This window comes from Dermacentor andersoni, chromosome 2 (genome assembly GCF_023375885.2).
Source record: "Dermacentor andersoni chromosome 2, qqDerAnde1_hic_scaffold, whole genome shotgun sequence".
NCBI classification, from domain to species: domain Eukaryota; kingdom Metazoa; phylum Arthropoda; class Arachnida; order Ixodida; family Ixodidae; genus Dermacentor; species Dermacentor andersoni.
In genome coordinates, this window is record NC_092815.1 from 124,767,315 (window position 1) to 124,787,410 (window position 20,096).

The 20,096-nt window shown below is 44.3% G+C and overlaps 1 protein-coding gene and 1 long non-coding RNA gene across 6 annotated transcripts in view; both read right to left on the minus strand.

The window, feature by feature from the left end:
• Positions 1–20,096, minus strand: part of LOC129387528 (uncharacterized) — a 179,468-nt gene that overhangs the window by 68,568 nt on the left and 90,804 nt on the right. The window lies entirely within an intron of this gene.
• Positions 1–20,096, minus strand: part of LOC126541180 (general transcription factor 3C polypeptide 4-like) — a 98,165-nt gene that overhangs the window by 44,659 nt on the left and 33,410 nt on the right. For all 5 annotated transcript variants that reach the window (XM_055076525.1, XM_055076526.1, XM_055076527.1 and 2 more), the window contains one exon: positions 14,732–14,876. In XM_055076525.1, the coding sequence (XP_054932500.1) occupies positions 14,732–14,876 (145 nt within the window). The remainder of the gene's footprint in view (positions 1–14,731; positions 14,877–20,096) is intronic.

The window sequence follows — 20,096 nt, forward strand, 5'->3', positions numbered from 1 at the left end:
TTTATTTCGACACTCCGTCATCTCGTTCTGTGCTATGGCTGGTTATGAAGAATATGTTATAGCTAATGAACCACTAAGAATCTCTTAGTTCATACTGCTCATCAATTTTTTCATTGCTGAACAAAACTTGCTCTGGTCGATACAAGTGCCCTTTAGTCAGCCTTTCTTTCCCCATTTTCTTGAACCCTAAAGTGGACTGGAGCAGGTCTTAGAAAAGCACAGGCCTTAAACAGTTAGTAAATAATGTCAATACAGTCCACTTCTAATTCGACCCTGATAGTACTGATGGCGGGTCGAATTAAACAAGATGCAGAAAAACACCAAAACACACTGCCACTTCATTTGGCACTACTTGATCCACGTCATAACATGCCCCTGCATCCAGAAGGTGCACGCTTTCTATTCATCCAAAGTAAAAACCCTAATGTAGAAATGACATTAAAGCTTCTAAACATAGCAGAAATCTAATGCGCACCCAACTTTTTAGAAAAAGAAAAATGGGCAAGGGTCTAACATGTGTAAAGACAATGGCATTCTAAAGTCAGCTTCATGGCAGTACATTACAGTCATGCGGTAAAACATACGAACGCCGCGAAGGCGGTTCGTGTTTTTCACCCAGTTGCACCGCGCAGGCAATATTCAGCCCAATTTTCATGAAAAAAGAAAGGTGTGCTTCAGAATCAGGTAAATGTAGTAATCAGACATTGTTAGTACCGTTATTGCTTGAAAATCTTCCTAGGGCAGGCTCCAAATAGGCGTTTTCAACAAGAGATGATGTGTATATTCAATGCATTCACTGTCCCCTAAGCTCCACAGAGACAGACACTGCCACTAAAGGGGTCGCGATTTGGGCCCCTAGGGGTCAGGTGCGTGCGTGCTAAATGGCCAAGTTCAAATTACTCGGCGAAGGCAAATTATTTAGGATTGAAATAAGTTTGGGCCCATGGAAATGTATGGACGCCGACCAGGACCTTCAGTCGGGATCGAATTAACGGAAGTCTACTGTAAGGCATCCCACTTTGAAGTTACTTGTGGCATGTCATTCGCAGTTTCAAGTTACTGTTTTCCTTCTTTTTAAAATACTTTTTGAGCGCAAACAAACAGGGATGAAGAGGAGCAACACAAGGACAAGCGCTTTCTAACAACTGGTTTTATTTTCGAAGAACCACCTGCTTAAATACCCACAGATCTGCGCTATCTAGTCAACAGAGCACGCCTATAGTGCATATAACAACACTTGTGATAAAATGCCGTGGACCAAAGCCACCGGGTGTTGATCGGGTGGCTTTGGTCCACGGCTGCTTGAGTTCTAATGCTCATGTGGTAATAATGAGTGATGTTAATGTTGATGTAAGTGACGTTGATTCTTCTTCTTGTTATGAGTATGTCTTGTTTTACTAGTTATGGTTACTCATTGCTTGTAGACAAACAAACGTGTGTAACAGAACATAGTAGTACACTTATAGACCACATATTGTCTAACACTCCTGTTTGCAAATATGTGCAAGTTTTAGATATTATTAGTGATCACTACCCTGTGCTTTTTGTAATGTCAAACTGCGTGAAATCAAGCAAAAAGTGTTTTACCCGGACATTATTTAACACTCATGTATTTGCAGATAATGTAGCCGCAGCTGATTGATCATGTGTATACTCTTCGAACAGTTCTAACAATAGTTACAACATGTTTGCAGACATGTTTACTAAGGCGATGGCCACCGCCTGCACCACTTACTGTGCACGATAGACATGCAATCCCGCAAGATCCTTGGGTAACGGGCGCGCTCTTGTTTTCTATTAAAACGAAATATAACATGTATAGAAAATTAAAAAGACAACCTTATAACACTTCCTAGAAGAAAGATACTCGACATATTCACAAACTCTTAATGGAACACATTATGCAGCAAAGAAAATTTATTTTAGCAATCGCATTCAACAGAACGGGAAGGATTCGAAAAAAAAAAAAAAAAAACTGGTGCCTTCTCAACCAGTTTCTCGGGTGAGACGTAAAGCAACATCCCCCAGAAAAATATACAATAACGTTCCGTACACCACACCCAAAAGTATCTGTAATGCTTTTAGTGCCTATTTTTCATCCCACATTAACTCAACTGGTAAGGATTTTGATGCAATGTGCATTCCACGTACAAATGCTTCTTTTTGCCTTTACCCTACAGAGGTGGCTTCAGTTATTTCTTATTTGCGAAACACAGCCTCTGGAATTGGCAATGTTTCGGCGCATGTCGTTAAACTTTTAACTGGTATCGTATCAACAGTTCTCACGCATGTCGTCAATGCTACATTTGTCACGGGTGTGTTTCCAGCACAGGTGGAAATTTGCACAGTGTTGCGCCACTTTACAAGTCAAAGGACAAGCATAGAATAGAAAGCTACCGTCCAATTTCAGAGCTACCGCTCTTTAGCAAAACACCTAAAAAAATATTTGCAAGATGCCTTATTGACTACCTGCACAAGCACGACATTCTTTTTCAGCACGAATTTGGTTTTAGAAATGGCCTTTCCACACAAACTGCAGTCTCAACATTTACAGACATAATTCAAAAATCCATAGACAATGGTTATCTAGTGGCGGGATTGTTCATAGATTTCGCGAAAGCTTTCGATTCTCTCAATCATTCTATATTCAACAATAAATTGCTTCGTTATGGAATTAACTGAATACATCTGACGTTAAATCACAGTTAGAAGATCGGCAACAAATTGTTCAACTAGGAGATTTGCAGTCCAACAGCACCCTTATTAACCTTGGCATTCCCCAGGGTTGCATAGTTCGACCTTTATTCTTTTTACTCTATATAACTGAATTGCCTTCACAGCTTGTGTGTGCTACCCCTGTACTTTATGCAGACGATACTAACCTTATAATAGCTGATTGTGAGGAATGCAACCTAACTAATAAGCTTAACTATGAATTACAAATTTTGCCCCGTTGGTGTAGACCGAATGCCCTTCACCTTACCCCAACAAAGACAGTTTTTATCTTATTTCACTCTGAAAAAAGGTAAATGACTATCTATTCAGATGTCGTTTATAATAACCATACTATAAGACAATCTAGTGAGACAATATTTCTTGGTGTTATTATCGTTAACCATTTAAAATTCCGCCTTCATGTGCATTCTGTAGTTCATAAGGTCTTGTTAAAACAGTTGCAAGTCAGCGCTCATCCGTGTTGTTTCTCCCTGCTTGTCCCCGTGAACACCGTGCTGTTCTGTTTCAAATCATAAGGTCTCATATGGCTTGCATGTGCTGTAAAAATGTCGCAACTAATTTCGCTCCCCACATACTTATCAATCTTTACTACACATTCGTTCACTCTTTCATTAATTACTGCATAGCAATCTGGGGCGGCACATACTACAAAACTCATGTGTCACCGGTGTTTACACTTAAAAAAACAGCTCTTCAGATTATAGCATCCCACAATATGCATATTAAGAGTGAAGATTTATTTTAAACCCTGAACATCCTCAACATTTACAATTTGACAACATACAACATCGCCTCCGTCATGCATCAAATAGTTAATGAAAAACTAGCCTTGACAACAGTCTCGTTCCATCCCTCACTTTGCAATGTTGAGAACGCATCTCGCTGTTGTTTTTTATTTCCCAAGGTAAATACTAACTGCGGTCGCTCTACACAACAGTTTACAGGTACCTCAGCTTGGAATAGGCTTGAAAGTAACCTAATCACTCCAAGAACTTTGCATACATTTCTTAAACAATCAATGCAGTCACTTATTGACAATGCGTAGCACTGCGCGTGCTTGCACACATCCTCACATTCTTCTTTTTCCTGTGCCGATGTTTTCGATGATGTAAAAAAAGAAAATTGTTAGAAAAATTCGTCTCATGTGTGAAATTTTCCCTACTACTGTATTTTCTTGTTTTACTTATTTCAACTATTTCTGTTTTATGTGATTTTGCAGTATAAAAAGGCAGCTGTCATAGAAGTGTTTTGTCCTAATAACAATCGGTAGGGACCATTTAACAAATTCGTTGGGTACCAAAACTGTACTTTGTAACTGTATATGTTATTTATGTTAAATAAACTTTCAACTTTCAAACTTTCCAGAGTGCCACCTTCCCACGCGAGCAAAGGGAAAGACGGGGAGGGGGGCAAGCTCGTGGTAACACGATCAAGCGCGCTCGAGGGGGCAGGAGGGGGGAGGGGAGAGAGACTGAGTTGGCGCGCGTCTCGGCCGTGGCTCTGCATGACTGTAAGCATGACTGACTGTAAGCCACGCACCCTGCTTTAAAGCTAATCTGCCGCGTGTGCAAAAAGTGGGTGTGCCAAGACGGTGTGGCATCAGTCTTACCACGCGTTTAGTAATGAAGGTTACGTAATGTCGAGTTTCAGTGGCCCGTTGGAGCGAGAGCCAGACAAAGCATTCGCTACCCGCTGCCAGCACTTTTCCTGATGGCGTCGTCCCAGTGCGGGCGATGCGATCAGCCGCGGAGGTGAAGTGCACGCGAAAGCGTGGCTGTCTTCGCTTAATTCGTACCAGCGAGATTATATCTTCAACGTATGTGGTATGAAACCCTATCATTCGTCGCAGACTCCCAAATTTATCAAAATCAACTCCCTTCTGACTCTTCTCATTTAAAATTGCTGTTTTCGACTGCCTGATAATTCGGAAAATTTTGCGACCCCTTTCTGTGTAAGAAAAATCGAATGCAACTGTACTTATTTGTACAAAAGGTTGAATTTCGATGGAACAAAATTTCTATATAATGAAGCAAATTGATGATTTTACCACTTTTGTTATATCAAGGTTTAACTGAACCACTTTAGAAAGCTCTGTATTTGATAATAGTTACACATTGGACATTTTGGAAAATTAATCTATGGCGCTCCCATAGCTACTATAGCTTCATGTTTGACCTTCACATCCCTCTAAAGGTAGTAGAACACAATCAGAAAATGTCCTCACATATTCACTCTAAAGGTAGTATCACATAATCAGAAAATGTTCTTACACTGATCTCTTTTCGTGGCGTCAGTTACGTAAACAAAATAATGAGCAATTCAACAGCATATGCCTATCCCTTGATATTTTATGAAAATTTAAAATTTGAGAGCTTGGAAAAATTTCTTAGTCAAATAAGTACTGCACTTTTGTGGATATGAAGATTAAAAAACATTATCAAAATGTGTTTATATATGTGACGATACACAAGAGAAAGGTTAGTGCTCACATTACCTTGTTATTGCTTATATGTGGCTGACATATAATCGCCCAAAGTTTCATTGCAGTTGAACCTCTATATAATGAAAACAGATATAACGAACTAAAGAATACAACAAAGTAAATGGAGAATACTTCTCACTGCACCGTTGGCAGAGTCCTTTTCACGAGGAAAACTAAATATCACAGTTCAGGAGGCAATAACTGCAGTGTCAGTGAAATGTATAATGCCTCACAGTTCTCCGAAAAACGTTATAGAAGTCGCAATAGAAGGAATATTGACACTAGCACTTGTCGACTTCAGCGCTTCACTTTCAGCGTTAGATGCCCATATTTGCCGCAAAATTGGAAAAGTGACAACACCACTTTCTGGACTATCCCTCTGGACTGCCAACACGCAGCACGTTGAGCTATTCGGCGCCTGCACCGCTCATGTCATCATTCAGGAGGAGCTGTATGTCATCGAATTCATCATGTTGCCATCATGTTCTCACGACGTCATATTAGGTTGGGAGTTTCTCTTCACACATCATGCAATCATCGACTTTCCGCAGAACTAGTAAGTCAATCATCGACTATACCTGCGCTGAAATCAACTTTAAAGAACTATCATTGTTTGGGATATCATCGGCCTTAGTGAGATTACAACTGGTGAGGCTTATACATTGCTGAATAACAGACATGTCCTCTGCTACAGAGGTCAACAGATAAGAAGCAATACAGGGTAGGATTCCTAATCCGTCAGGACAAAGCGGGCAGCAGTGACGAATTCTACAGCATTAATGAGAGGGTAGCTGTAGTCGTGATCAAACTTAATAAGAGGTATAGATTAAAGTTAGTACAAGCCTACGCTCCAACATCCAGTCACGATGATGATGAAGTAGATCAGCGATGAGAAAAGTGCAAACTCAGTATACTGAAGTAATGGGCGACTTCAATGCAAAAAGTGGGGAAAAAGCAGGCTCGTGAACAAGCAATTCGCAACTACGATGTTGATTCTACGAACGCTAGAGGAGAGATGCTCGTAGAATTCGCAGAAAGGAATAAGCTTCGAATAATGAACACCTTTTTCAGGAAGCGTAGCAACAGAATGTGGACCTGGAAAAGCCCTAATGGTGACTAGAAATGAAATTGATTTCATACTTTCTGCTGATTGCAGCATAGTGCAGGATATAGAAGTGATAGGTAGGGTAAAGTGCAGTGATCATAGGTTAGTGAGGGCTAGGATTCACCTCAATTTCAAGAGAGAAAGAGTAAAATTAGACAAGGATTGGGTCAACCTAGAGGCAGTAAGGGTAAAAGCAGACGAATTCAGGCTGGTACTTGCAAACAAATATGCAGCCTTAGAACAGAGAGATGAAGATGACATAGAGGTACTGAATGAAACTGTAACTAGGCTGGCTTGAGAAGCAGCAATCGAAGTGGGAGGCAAGGCACCAAAGCAACCAGTAGGCAAGCTCTCTCAAGTAACTAAGGACCTAATAAAGAAACGACAAAGAATGAAAGTGTCCAACTAAAAAAGATAGAATTCACGGAACTGTCAAAACTGATCAACAATGCAAGAATAAGTGATATTCGAAACTATAACGTGAGAAAGACTGAAGAAGCTGTAAAAAATGAACACAGCCTGAAATCAGTGAGAAGGAAACTTGGCATAGGACAAACCAAGATGTATGCACTGAAAGATAAACAGGGTAATATCATCAGCAATCTCGAAGATATAGTAAAAGCAGCAGAATTCTATACTGACCTGTACAATACCCAGAGCAGCCCGGATACTTCCATTAGAAACTGTAATGAACAGGATACAGAAACTCCTCCTATAACTAGTGATGAGGTCAGAAGGGCCGTGCAAGACATGAAATGAGGAAGAGAGGCAGGAGAAGATGGAATAACAGTCAATTTAATCAATGATGGAGGAGACACGATGCTTGGAAAACTGGCGGCTCTTTATACGAAATGTCTATCGACTGTAAGGGTCCCAGAAAACTTGAAGAATGCAAACATTACACTAATCCACAAAAAGGGAGATGTTAAAGAATTGAAAAATTATAGGCCCATTAGCTTACTCCCAGTATTATAAAAACTATTTACCAAAATAATCTCCAATAGAATAAGGGCAACACTGGACTTTAGCCAACCAAGGGAACAGGCTGGCTTCAGAAAGGGATACTCTATAATGGATCACATCTATGTCATCAATCAGGTTATCGAGAAATCGGCAGAGTACAATCAGCCTCTCTATATGGCTTTCATAGATTACGAAAAGGCATTTGATTCAGTCGAGATACCAGCAGTGACAGAGGCATTATATAATCAAGGAGTACAGGACGCGTACGTAAATATCTTGGAAAGTATCTACAGAGATTCCACAGCTACCTTAACTCTACACAAGAAAGGCAGGAAGATATTGACGCGTGTATTCTATGCAGACGACGAGGAGGATGGGAGCACTAACAGACTCCGCCTAGTGGGTCAAAGTGAGATTGGGTGATGACGAAGAAGACATGTCTCTGCTCTGTTTGTTTTTGAACAGATTGTCTTGCTGTTCGTGAAGAACGTCTCCCTGTGTTCTGTCCGCGTTGTACCGCGACAATATCTATAAAGAAAGGGGTCAGACAGGGAGACACAATCTCTCCAATGCTATTCACGGCGTGCTTGGAAGAAGTATTCAAGCTATTAAACTGGGAAGGCTTAAGAGTAAGGATCGACGGCGAATATCTCAGCAACCTCCAGCCTGCCGATGACATCGTTCTGTGCAGCAACAATGCAGACGAATTACAACAAATGATTTAGGACCTTAACAGAGAGAGTGCGAGAGTGGGGTTGAAGATTAATACAGTCAAACTCGGCTATATCGAACTCGCAAAAAAACGCCTATCAGTTCGATATAGAGCATAATTCGATATAAGCCTGCTAAATAATTGGATGTCATAAAAGCACAAACCATTTATAAAGTCACTTTATTGACGAAACTAGCTTAGTTTCGCATAAATTAGTCCTGCATTTTCTTCTGCTTGGGCAATTTCGCTGCCTGAGGCGCACGCACTTCCCCACGTTGTCTAAGGAGTCCGAGCAGCTGAGACCGCAACCTTCTGCATTCGCGCAGAAGCACCGGACTAATGCGAGTGCACCAATCACTTCGGAGGATGTGGGCAAAGGACCGTAGTTGCTTTCCTCAACGTGCCTACTTTCATTTGTGCTCGGTACGATGTCGGCGATGTAGTCTTCGTTTCGGGATCTACCGTCGTCGCGACACCATCATCTGCACTCACAAACTCGTCCTCCGTTGATTCGAATGTCCCGGAAATTTTGACAGCTCGCTCCAAACTTCGGCAACACCGGCAAAGGCTTCGTCGCGTTCATCAGAATTCACAGTCATCACCGAGCACACGGAAACCGGCACGTATGAAGAACGCCTCGTACACGGCCGTGCGTACGCGTCGGGCGCCATGGGCACCGGGTTGCGAGTCTGGCCACTTTAGCCCTAATTGTGCTGAGAGTGCTCCTCGGAATCTTGCACGCTGCGGGGACATCGCGTTCGACGCGATTTATGATTTCGATCTTCATGACGAAAGGCGAATTCTGCCGCTTCATCACGGCAACACTGCGGGAGAAAGCCCACAAGGCGCAAACACGATAAACCAGAGAAGCAGCCAGACAACTCGCACTCTTGCCATCTTGCACGAAGAGCGCACAAGAGCCTCTGATTGGCTGTCTGAGCAAGCGCTGTAGGTGGGCCAGGATCATTTTTTGCTGGGGAGTGTCGATAGATAGTGATCTAAAGAAAGGAAGGACGCTTGATTCTGCAACCCGTGAGGGAGCACGGCGAAGCGTCGTCAGGGGAGAGGGAGTGGGAAGTGAAAGATGATAGAGAAAGAGGGAGGATAATAGACTTCACTATGCGCGACAGGGGGAGTGTCGACGGCTCGCCCGAACAGCCCGAGGCAGCGCGGTCACGGTAGGGAGAGCGGTTGGATGGAGCCGCGCCGCCGGGTTTCCCCGCTACCGCGAGGGAAAACTAACTTCTGGGGGCACTTTTCCGCCGCTTGACGTTCGATATATCGGGAGTCACTGCAATATTTGTTCGATGCAAGCGTAATTTTTGCTATATATACTCATTGTAACTATACCGTGACCAGAAATTGTTCGATATATAGAATAATTCGATGTAAACGGGTTCGCTATAGTCGGGTTCGACTGTATGCAGAAGAGAAAGATAATGTCCAATAGCCTTGCAAGGGAACAAGAGTTCAGAATCGCCAGTCAGCCTCTAGAGTCTAGTCTGTGAAGGAGTATGCTTGCCTAGGTCAATTGCTCACAGGGGACCTTGATCATGAGAAGGAAATTTACAAAAGAAAAAAAATGGTTTGGAGCACATTTGGCAGACATTGTCAGATCCTGAGTGGAAGCTTACCATCATCATTAAAAAAAAGGTGTACAATCAATGCATTCTACCAGTGCTCACATATGGGGAAGAAACTTGGAGACTGACAAAGAAGCGCGAAAACAAATTAAGGACCACACAAAGAGCGATGGAATGAAGGATGTTGGGTGTAACATTAAGAGACAGGAAGAGAACGGTGTGGACCAGAAAGTAAACAGGGTTAACCGATATTCTAATTGACATTAAGAGAAAGAAATGGAGCTGGGCAGGTGATATAATGCGTAGGTTAGATAACCATTGGGCCATTAGGGTCACAGAATGGATACCAAGACAAAGGAAACGCAGTTGAGGACGGCAGGAGACTAGGTGGAGCGATGAAATTAGGAAATTCGCGGGCGCTAGTTGGAATCGGTTGACGCATGACAGGAGTAATAGGAGATCGCAGGGAGACGCCTTCGTCCTGCAGTGGACATAAAACAGGCTGATGATGATGATGATGATGGACATGCACTTGAAAAAAAAAATATGTTCACTGAAATATGATGACATACACATTAGTATTCAGTGAAAAACCAAAACTGCAATTGGTGGTGCTCTAATCCCACAGACTACTGCCGAGTATTCACCTCGGAACCTCGGGCAGCGACGACAAGTAACACCCAATCTACTTAAGCTCGAATAGAATGCACTTTCCTTTTCTAGGTGATAACAAATCAGTACAGTCAACAAGCAATTTTTTGGATGGCCGATTTTTCAAACATGCCTGATCATTCAAATGCTTTTGCAGCACCTCGTTGTAACCCCGTATAGCCATAGTATAAGAACGTATGAAATTTCATACACTGATACCCTTCGCCATCCAATTTTTCTTAATTCTTCTGAGACCACATGTCCGAAACGGGATTAACTGAAGCCACCGCTGCCACCACTTTGATTATCTTACAGCCTCGAACCACTGCTGTCGCGTGTGGATCTGCTGACAGCCGCAGTAGTCGTTCCTTGCAGCCATTAGGCCTAGGTGCTTTGACATTCGCTATCAAGCTTCCCGCTGTTCGGTGATGTGTTTTTCCATTTAAAGGGCTCACTGCTGTTGGCAACGGTGCGAACTTTGCCTTCACAGGGTGTCTACCAAGTTGACATTTCCAAATTCCCTGAGTTTTCCAGGTTTTTCCTGAGCACCTTTGCAAAATTCCTTGAATGAGCCAGAACTTTGTTTTATGTCAAGACGGGCTGACACCATGTTGCCCAAAGCTGTCACTCTCAAGTAAGCATGTTGAAACAAAAAATGATTTAATCCAGTTTCAATTGTACGGAGTAATATCTATTTTATTCAAAAAGGAAAACAGAAGAAAGATGATAGTAAAATGCACAGTGGAAAAAAATGGTAAAACCCATTCCGAATCGAGTCGAACATTCTCAAATACGCACGAAAAGGAGATGCATACAGAAGTAAATATTTTCGAATATGAGCTATTTCTATTAACTGATAGCAAGCTCATCGGTGTGAGGCCTGAACTTTGTCACAACTATGATTCTCTCTCAGCAGCTGGGAAATCAACCTCAACTGTCCTGACCATACTATCAGCCCGTACACAATACCCCAGTGTTAGGTTTCACTGCTTTAAAGAGTTTAGTTTGGTTTGGATGAGGGACACCTGCATCTCGGCGACAGCCAACACTGTTTTCTTTTTAGCTTAAGCAGCTTCAAAGAGGTGGCGGCACGCTTCCTTTCTTGTTAATTCCTCAGTGCGTCGGTTCTTTCTGTTCTCATCCTCCTTCCGCCACGCGTTCGCCGCATGGATCATTTGAAGCATCCTCTTGGTCAGTTGTACAGTCAACGTCCAATTTTTCGGACTCCCTAGTGGCTGCGAAAACATCCTAAAAATCAGGCAGTCTGAAAAAAAAAATGAGTGCATGTCTTTAACTGCCCTTAACTCTTTTGTTACCACGTATATTAAATTCGATCACCGGTGATCAATACTTTAGATCGCCGATTTCAACATGTTGGAGCCATTTCATATCCACTTAAGGCCACCCAGTAGTTAGTACAGGCACTGAACTTTCAGAATCAGTTAAAATTTTAGCTCTACAATGATGTTGTGATTTTTGATGGACCTTTTTGCGAATGAATGCACATATGCTGTAGCAAAAAGAGGCATGGCCATCATCTTCTGCTGCGCTTGAGAAAAAATCATGCCGCTCATGATTACACTGCACTAGCACGAAAATTCTGTAGTTAAATGAGTCCCAGTAATTCAAGAATTAAATTATATCGCTGACTTTGCTGTCCAACAGTGCTGAGCGGTGATAATTAACCAAAATGATGCCAGCTGTTCACTAGTGAGCTTTGGTTTGGAGTCCGAGTCATTTTATTCCACCAAAGTGTATTTCTGAAGGTCCGCCGCATGTCTAGCATGTGGACCTGGCCTTTTCAATCAGTTTCTAAGAGTATCGCTTTCGCTTCGCCCATAAAATCCAGGCAAGGGGCACTGCTGGTGTCACTGCACAGTTATTGAAAGTGGCTCCCATGTCGTCATCCCGCATGACTGCATTGTGAGAAATGTGTCGTGCTCGAAACTATGCTGCACCTGCACTTCAATTTAGCAAGGAGGACTCGAGTTATGGTTCCAAAGATGACAGCAAAGCAGATTCAAGCTCTGACGGCGACGATTTTTTGTCAGAATGGGACATCCGCAACTGTTCACCGGCGAGTTTCCATTACGATCTTGAACGGTTTCCTTCCTTGTGCGCACTTAGCTGCTGATCTTTTTGCACGATCTGAGAGCTATGCTGATTATCTTCAGAGTGTATACTTTGCTTGGTTATGATGTGCTGCCATCGGCAGCAAAGAAACTTCCGTTCACGCCAAGAAGGCCACCCGTAGCATATCTCGGCCCAGCACTGCGGATCAGCGCAAGACAGTTTGCAACAGCGTAGGATTTCTTCCTACTCTTCTTCTCTGCAGAAGTGATAAAGACAATCTGCAAAAATGTAAATATATATGCTTGGATGCATAATCTTGTAGTTGCCCAGCTATGCTGAGAGCGATTTGTCCTGGAAGAGAAGCATGACTTTAGACAAACTGGTGAAGTACGTTCCCTGGACTTCATATCGGACCATCCTCAGATGCCGAAAAACGGAACTGCAAAATGTGTTACGAGGACCGCAAGTATGAACAAATACCAGACATTTTGCGGGAAAAGTGTGGAGTGCACCTATGCTTCACAAAATCCAGCAACTGCTTCACCGCATGGCATGAGTGATGAACTGGTCTTAGTTTCTCTTTTGTATCCGAAGAACGGCGGCGTACTGGGCATTTATTTTTTTCAGACACTATTCCTGGATTATTTAGCTTCGAAATGTGTATTCGGAATTTCCTTTGATATTAATGTTTTAGCAGATATCATTTTTTTATTACTTTCATCCACTGGCAACAAAAATTGAGCTTTCTAGAATTCTTATGTTCTACCTAAAAATTTTTTGTTTGGCAACTTATGTTTTTAGAAGAAGAATTTCATTATGCACAACATTGCACAACATGCTATGCTGCAATGTGTGCTGGAGTATTATTTGTAGTGGTAAATATCTTGTTTCTGAGAACTATAAAAAATTTCTCGCAGTAACGAAAGAGTTAAGCTCAAATTGCCACAGGCACGTCCGAAAAAGCTCTTAAGGCCTGCCAGCACACTTATTAGGCATACTTACTTTGACTCGTACTTTGACTTTGACTCGTACATACTCGTACTTTGACAGGAGACGGAGGTGCACGCGTGTATAATTAAGGAATACATACTGTGTCACGTGACAATTGCCCCTTCCCACACTTGTTATTATTCACCGCGTAACATTTCTGTACTGAGGCGAAGCTAACTTCTGAAGACAGGCATTACGCAACGCGCTGTGCTTTGCGAGCTTGGAAGCCAATCGCGAGGATTACAAAGGAGGAGTCGGTGCCATTGCTGACAGCGGCGAATTCTTTTAATGAAAAACACGGCACCGCACGGCAAGAAGCTAGCGAACGTAGAAGCAGCTAGGCCTAACGTTGCGCAGTTGCCACGGCTGCCAGCGGATCTGTGTGCGAGAGCACCGGTTAGAGGCGGCGAGATAATCAAAATGGCGGCGGTGGTGGCTTTGATTAGTGCCATTTCAGACCTGCAGTCAAGGCACTATACATTGACTCTATGGAGTACGTGGTGGTGCCGCGAAGCCGTGCGAATTATCGGGCATTTCCAAAAATTTGGGCGTCTGGAAAATCGGTCGTTAACTACTCTGGCAATACCTCGTGCCAATGACACGGCGTCAATGACGATTTTTTGCGATTCCTCTGTTACTCGAGCCAGAATTAACACGACTTTCGTTCCCTTTCAATAGGATTACAGCTTTGGTAGAAGCACAAATTCCCCGAGTTTTCCCTGAGTATTTCCAGACTATTCAATTTCCCTGAGAATTCCAGGTTTTCCCGGTTGTTAGATACCCTGCTTCACCATCATCGCCGATGGAGTCAAAGTGCGGAAAGCACGGCAAGGGTATAAAGCGTTGAACATCGGTTCTACGGGGCTGTTACGCGGCCAAGCATGCAGTGTATTGCGGTGAAGCATACCAAGACCGCAAAAAGGGCCACTGTCGCGAGATCTAAAATATATTCCTTAATTATGCACACGTGCACCCATCATCTAGTCACAGTACAAGCAACGAAACACCTAATAATTGTACTGGTGGACTCTTTAAGGCCAGTTCTGACTGGCTGTGGATATTTGAGTCTTTGAGGACAGTTAAAGGCATGCATTTGTTTTTCCAGACTGCACAATTTTTCGGACATTTTCGTGGTCTCTCGGGAGTCCAAGAAGGAGTCTGAAATGTCAGACTATTTCTCTCTTACCATGAAAATCTGAGAAGAAAATAATCAAGTGTATTGAATTTAGCATTTTTGTTGAATTATGAAAACTGGGCTGCACGTTGCAATCGAGGGAACATTGGAGACAAGTAAATATGGCGTGCATGCAATGAATATTGCTATGTATACTAAACACCGGATATTATGAGGTATTCTCATGTCAGATGTGACTTCATTACAGTGACATTTGGCAGTATGAGCAATCCTCAACCAATAATCTAAACAAGCTCTTCACCTGTGATCGAAGCCACGCAGGCATCACGGATGACAGTGCTGTGCAGTAGCTGTGCCCTGCCTGTGTCAGCATCCGCGGTCACTTTGAAACAGTACAGCAAGCGTCCCTTGGCCACACACACCAGGCAGCTGTCCCCTTTGCTGCGCTGTGCATTCATCACAAGAACCACATTGCATTTTCTCATTTACTATTTATTTGCTTATAACATTCCATGACCCGAAAAGATAGCTAGTGTGTAACTACATGTAAATTATTAACCTGATCTGATTAATGAGGTTATCAGCAGCATGCTCACAAAGTTTCTCCGTGACAAAAACCTAAATAAACCTGCAGAGGAAGGCTGCAAAAGAAAGCAGGAAATAGAAAACCTAAAACAAACCTTAAACGCTTTGGCAGAGGTGATCTGACCAAGGCAGACAACAAACAGCAACAAACTAATGATGAAAACAATCACAATCTTTCTTCAGGAATGGCGTAAAACGTGAAAAAGCAATTTAAAAAAATGTAGTGCTGTTGATTCTAACAAAAACAAGAAATAAATTAAGTATAAATTACTTTTGTGGAAAAAAAGGACACAGACTTCATAGTTCAGGAGTCAGTAGAAAGATTTAGTTTGTTTGAAAACATATCATTTGTGGATTACCAGGTTACCAGAGATGTAAATCTGAACGGCAAGGTTGTTGGTGCCACTTGGTGTCGCAGAGCTCAACCAGACAAACACAAAGCTACTATTGCAGTAACCAAGTGCATTCTACCTGGCTACTGGTGTAAATTTTCGGCAGTGGTCTAATCGTGAACATGCTGCCTTTTTAGATTTTTTTTTATAAGGACATGCATGGAACACAAGAACATATCTATAAGTCATTGTGGTTAGACAAAGTGTCACAAGATGTCGCTAACAGCGTCTGGTAACCCGGTATTGTGCAAGCGCTTTTGTGTACAGGCGCGGATACTGCTAGCGGGAACACGGAGCCCATGACATCGCTCTGTAGAGTGCCCCACCACTGTCACCTCATGAAGGCTAGCGGCGCAAGTGCAATCAAAGCAATTGGCGAAAAGCTCAGGTGTCTGTTATGGTGAGTCTGCCAAGACTTCACAAGGTGCCAGTGAAGCGGTGCCACGAGCTCTCATGTTCCCACGAGGAACGGCGACCAGAAAGCTACCAGTTGGTTTGGGGCTTCAAGCAGTAGAGGTTGTCTTCTGCATGGCTCTTGCACCCTGTACACCAGAATACTGGACACGCTAACACTCTAGTGATTCTGCTAAGCAGCCCCAACAAAAAGAGCCTAATTGCATGATGTGTTGTCTGCAGTATTATGCTACACCATCACTGTCTTGCTTTTGCTTGCAACAGGTTCAAACACAACCAAGTATGGTTGCACACATTGCTTTGCTTTGGCCACTGTTGCTGCTGTCTTCAACCTTCTCGGCCTCTATCAAGCAACGTGACAGTGTAGGCTCTTCATACAGAAAACAGCGTGAAAGGAGGCACACTTATTCTTATTGTGATTTACAAGCAATGACACATGCTCACTATTCGAGATTAGCCAAGAAGCATCCTTCAGATATAGGGTGCCAAGAAAATGACCTCCAAGGTCAGCTTGTGTAAAGTTCAGGCTTAGCACAATTTGTTAAGTGTAACAGTACTCTTAAAGCGAAGCTTTCTTTGCCTCTTCCCCACATTTTGTGGGTGGTGGATTCTCACTGCTGTTTAGTCAAATGTTGTGAGGACGCCAGCCACATGGCTGCACCACTGTGCTGCCATCATCACCATCTGTGCCTGGCTCATGTGCCCGTGCCACGCGCAGCCAGCCTGGGGCTGGAGCGCGAGGAACGGCGACCAGGAAGCTAACAGTTGGTTTGGGGCTTCGAGCAGTAGAGGTTTGTCTTCTGCATGGCTCTTGTACCCTGTGTCATCTCTGGGAGCCTCAGCTGGCCACTGGCTCTAATGCCACGGCCCTGAGCTCACATTTGGCACCCAACGTGGGGTCAGCTGGTGGTTCTCAGAAGATAGGCATCAGAGCTTCTAATTTGTTAGCTGCGGTTTTTAACACTTTGGTGGTAGCGGTTGTAGTGTCTTTCGTGGTTGGGTTTTCCACTTCTTGTGTGGCGTTATTTGTGTGCCCATATCTATTGCACCTTGTTTGTCAGGTTTGCTTTGTGTTTTTCCATGGAGATACGCTCGGCACACAAGTCAATCTCGAAAGCCGGTGAACAGCAACCCGGAGTCTCGACTGTGGCGGAAGCTGGAGCCAATGAAACCGGTGAGCGTCAAGACACAATGGCCTCATTGCCTTTGGGCCAGATCGCCACATTGTGCCAGAATTTAACGGCTCGGCTCGTGGACATTGCTGCCACCACGCATGGTCACGAGCGGCGGAACCATGGGGCCAGCGTCCCCACAATGACGGTGCCACTGTGCCGCCATCATCACTATCTCTGCCTGGCTCATGCGCCTGTGCCATGCGCAGGCAGCCTGGGGCCGAAGCACAAGGAACGGCGACCAGGAAGCTACCACTTAGTTTGGGATTTCGAGCAGTAAAGGTTGTCTTGTATTCTGCATGGCTCTTGCACCCTATGTCATCTCTGACACAGCTGGCCACTGGCTCTGAAGCCACGGCCCTGAGCCCACAGTATATACAACCTGGGTCACTGGGTATGTGCCACTGGACCTTTGCCGCTGGGTATCTCCACCACAACAGACAACTCAGCCAATAGGTCACCCGGCCACAGGGTATGTGCTGGAATAGATAACTTAGGGCACTGGGTATGTGCAGCTGGGCATGTGCCAGAAAAGACAAGCAGAACAAGAGGCAAGAAGTGAAAAAATCGGCAAGAGAAAGTTGAAGTTGGCTACAGAGAAGTGAAGAAGTCTGCAACTGAAGCAGCCTAGTGTGCAGAAAAAAGTTAAACAAAATGAAACCACAGCATATACAGTGAAACCTTGTTACTATGAACACCACATTAACAAACTTTTCAAGATCCCCTGCTGACTTTTTGTAGTTTCAATGTAAAAATATTTCAGTACTACAAACTTCAGAATACCGAACTTCGGAATAAAGATTGTTAATCAGTTTCCCTGTGATGTTAACAACGCCTCAGTACTACGAACTAATATTCCGAAATTTGGGGATTCTTAGATTTCCACGTATCCTTCACACCAGCCGAATCATTAGGCTAGCAGACAACAAGGCGCAGAGAGCAAACGTCGCTGCACATAGGTTCGCAAAACCTGACGTGGTGCCCAAGAAAAAAAGGATGCGGGCGAGAGGAGGCAACGATGCATCAGGTTTTCCGAGTGCATGCTCCGCCCAGAAAAGTGTCACCTAGCAATGCAGACGCGTCTCTTCCTTTTTTCACCCTTCTTTCTGTGCACATCTCCTCCTTTCGTGCTTCTACCTGTGGCCGTACTAGCTACGCGTGGGGAAATGCAACCTCCGTATTGCAGGGATGCCACACGGTTGCACTTTGAACTTTCCAGACGGTGTCATTTATGCGTGCTTGTGCTTTGAGATAGTTCAGGTGACTCGAGTGAGACAGTTGCAGTGTCCAAGGCAACAAATGTGAAAAACAAACAAAAAGCTAAAAACAATGCGCTTTGGAGACGACATGAAGCTGCCTTTTTGTCAGTAGTTTCTCAGCATCAGCGCCTGTTTTGCGTGTGTCACCCTTATTATATGGTGGAATCTACGGAAAATAGCAACAGCACGTGCCGAGAGCCAACAGCCAACAGCAACATTTTTGTGGATAGCTCATATGGTGACAACTTATTAACTGATGGTTTGGTGAGCTATATGATTAATTTTGGGAATTTCACTGCAACGACCTTCCACATATAACTATGTGAAGAATTTTCTTACAGGTTGCACGGCCACCATTACCATCGGTGGGTTGCAGTCGCCAATTATTCACTTCGGCAGCAAAGGCACGCCGAAAGGATCGGTTCTATCCCCTTTTCTGTTTAACGTGGCCTTGCTCGGACTACCGCCTGCATTAGCTAGCATCCCCAACTTCAAGCATAGCCTCTATGCAGACGACATCACCCTGTGGGTCACCGGGGGCAGCGACGGGGACATCCAAGACACGCTGCAGCAAGCCATCAACGAGGTCGTTGCATACGTAAAACCGCGCGGCCTGGCGTGCTCCCCACAGAAATCGGAGCTCCTTCTGTACAAGCCGAATTGGGGAGGTAGACGTCCAGACCCTCACCCGCCCGAGATAGAACTCCACGTGCACCAGCAACGCATACCTACTGTACCTAGCATTCGTATCCTTGGCTTACGCATCCAACAAAACGGCAGAAACACGGAGATACTCAAGCAATTAGATAATCAAGTACACCAAACCACTCGCCTCATTGCGCGCATCGGAAATCGACATCACGGAATGAAAGAAAACAACCTTATATGCCTGGTAACCGCCTACGCCCTGAGCAGGATCACCTATGCCGTCCCGTACCTTGGCCTCAATGCAACTGACACGCTCAAACTCAATACCATGATCAAGAGAGCCTATAAACAAGCCCTACATCTTTCCATCACCACCTCTAACGAGAAACTGGACGCCCTCAGCATTCATAACACCATAGACGAGCTCATTGAAGCGCAGCGTATTAGCCAATACGAACGACTCGCCAATTCCACCATGGGCAGGCACATTCTAGGCACCCTAGGCATAACCTACACCACCCAATTCGGGCCAAAAGTACCTATCCCTCCAAACATTCGTGCTCAGATAGTTATCCCGCCCATACCTCGCAATATGCACCCTGAACACAATCCGGAGAGACGTGCAGAAAAAAACTAAACAACTACAAAAGCGCTACGACCAAGCCGCTGACGTAACTTACGTAGACGCAGCAGAATACCCCAACCAAAACGCCATGGCAGTCGTCGCAGTCGCGGGTTTGCAGTACCGCATCGCCGCGGCCGCATCAATATTCACCACGCAACCCGAAGTAGGAGAAGAAACGGCCATCGCTTTGGCCTACGCGGCTAACAATGCACACTGCATCATCAGCGATTCAAAAACGGCCATTCGTAACTACACAAGAGGACTGATAGCACCCCAAGCGCAGAAGATTCTCTCTGGCACTCCTCCCTCAAGGCAACGCCGCGTGCAGATCATCTGGGCCCCTGGTCACTCGGGTCTGGCTGGAAACGAAGCCGCCCACGATGCCGCCCGAGCTCTCGCACACCGGGCGCATCCTTCTCCTGCGTCTTCCGATCCCGACCAGCCCTCTGATCGCGGTCACGCACGGGACCGAATGGTCATGTTGAGAGAAATTCTCCTACACTACCGCAGAGAGGGGTTACGCTACCCCCCAGCACACAAAACACTGAATAAATCTCAATCCACCATTTGG